The sequence below is a fragment of the Engraulis encrasicolus genome, chromosome 17, assembly GCF_034702125.1.
Source record: "Engraulis encrasicolus isolate BLACKSEA-1 chromosome 17, IST_EnEncr_1.0, whole genome shotgun sequence".
Classification (NCBI taxonomy): Eukaryota; Metazoa; Chordata; class Actinopteri; order Clupeiformes; family Engraulidae; genus Engraulis; species Engraulis encrasicolus.
This window is the reverse complement of record NC_085873.1, coordinates 16,995,086-16,997,051: the sequence shown is the minus strand read 5'-3', so window position 1 is coordinate 16,997,051 and position 1,966 is coordinate 16,995,086. Positions and strand designations below refer to the sequence as shown.

Sequence of the window (1,966 nt, the reverse complement as noted above, 5' to 3'; positions counted from 1 at the left end):
TCATGCCTTTACTACCAAGTGTTAGGTAGATAGGTAGATTCATAAATACGAATTGGCCATATTGGTTTTGGCAGCCATCTTGAAAACGATTAATTTTTCATGACGCCTCCAATGCTAATGCTAATCAGCATATCAAGAAGGATATGTGTACCAATTTTCATGCTTTTACTACAAAGTGTAAGGTAGATTCATTAATATGGGTCGGCCATATTGGATTTGGCGGCCATCTTGAAAACGAAGAATTTTTCGCGACGCCTCCAACGCTAATATTAATCAGCATATCAAGAAGGATATGTGTACCGATTTTCATGCTTTTACTCAAAAGTGCACGATCAAATCACCCATCCGCTGGACTAATAGGCTTTTGCTTGTTAGAGTATAATAAGAGCATTATATCAGTGCTTTACGGGCCACACAAGTCCAAAATATTGTCACACAATTAAGTCACTTTATCAAACTGACAAAGGTTCACGCAGCTTTGGGACCCAACGGAATAGGGCCGTTCTGTACAGGCATTCATTCTGCTGCGTTATCACGTCATGAAAATTGTGAAGAGCGCCAGAGTGCACATCTGGGTGTGGGCATGACGTCATGTAGATGTGATCAATTTTCCAAAACAACTGAGTGGTGCTACGCTGATGCTTTCTGTGTACGTTCGATGGCCATCTTCTCCAAGCGCTCTGTGTAGAAGCCATTGAAGTCCAACCTGCCGGAAAAAAAGAGTGGTATTGGTCACATTGTCCAATGGCAGTAAAAAAAAAAAAAAAAAGACACACTTTTGCAATTATATTTCTCATTCGTTCCATGTTTACATTAAATTAAGATCATTATGTCAAAATGAGTACCAATGAGGGTCTGATAATGCATTGATTTGCAAATAAATTACTTGCAAAGAAGTCGATTTGTAAATAAATTATTTGTAAAGAACTTGACCTGCAAATAACTTATCTTGCAAATGCAAAGACTATTACATTTAGTTTGAAGCAAGCCATGTTCTTACGCTTGCATCGTGTTCTTCATTTGGATCCAGGAAGATTAGGAACTGAATAATAACCCAGAATGTCAGTCTAAGTAAAGGAAGGAAACAACATGTAGTTGAACGTGACAGTAAGGCCTGTGTTTCCCAACACCCAGACCACAGAAACTGTGCTCCACAATGGGGAAACTGCATATCCTCATTTGACCCCAATCCGCAGAATCTGACCGCACTTCTGATGTTTCTTTTTTTTAAAAAGATTTTTTTGGTCTTTTACGACTTCATTGATGAAAGAACAGTGTGAGAGGCGTACAGGAAGCGAATGGGGAGAGAGACGGGGAGGTGCCGGCAAATGACCCGGGCCGGAAATCAGACCCGGGTCAGCCGCAAGGCAGACGAGCGTCCCACTGGCCGGCCACAGCAGGGCCTCGATGATTCTAGTTATTGAAATATTCTGTTGAGCGACACTCATCACCTGGCTTATAAATGGGCCTGAGGTCCAAGTACAGCCCTAGCCTGACAAGCCCGACCATCTCATACTACATCAGCTATGAATAAAACTGCTAGAGATGGGCGGGGTTACAGACCACCCTACACATCACCTCCAGGCTGACCATGACCCAATATTACCAGGCGGTCAGGCCCACGGACTCAAGTGGCTTATTGCTTATCTAACACTGGTGCACTGAATCGCTGACAATATTTCTTTAAAAAGTGCTGCAATAACAACTCATTTGCCACGCGTCGTTCAGTTGAAGAAGTGGTTGGTTACCGCAGCGACACCACTGGGCGTGTGCGAGTTCATCACTTTGCCACACACAAACTCAGCGACGCGAGATGCATCCAGGAATGAAAAGTGTTTGCACCATTTCCTGTTGGGCTGTTAGTGTGATTGCAAAGACGTGATCTTCCTGTATTTTCCCTACCCCAACGGCATCAGATTCTCATCATCAACTTAGACGCAAGCATTCAACTTAGCAGGGCATAGAA

The 1,966-nt window shown here is 43.1% G+C and overlaps 1 protein-coding gene across 2 annotated transcripts in view; it reads right to left on the bottom strand.

The window, feature by feature from the left end:
• Positions 1 to 361: 361 nt before the first annotated feature.
• tubgcp2 (tubulin gamma complex component 2) overlaps positions 362 to 1,966 on the bottom strand; it is a 17,828-nt gene continuing 16,223 nt past the window's right edge. For both annotated transcript variants that reach the window (XM_063221897.1, XM_063221898.1), the window contains one exon: positions 362 to 706. In XM_063221897.1, the coding sequence (XP_063077967.1) occupies positions 631 to 706 (76 nt within the window). In that variant the 3' untranslated portion in view covers positions 362 to 630. The remainder of the gene's footprint in view (positions 707 to 1,966) is intronic.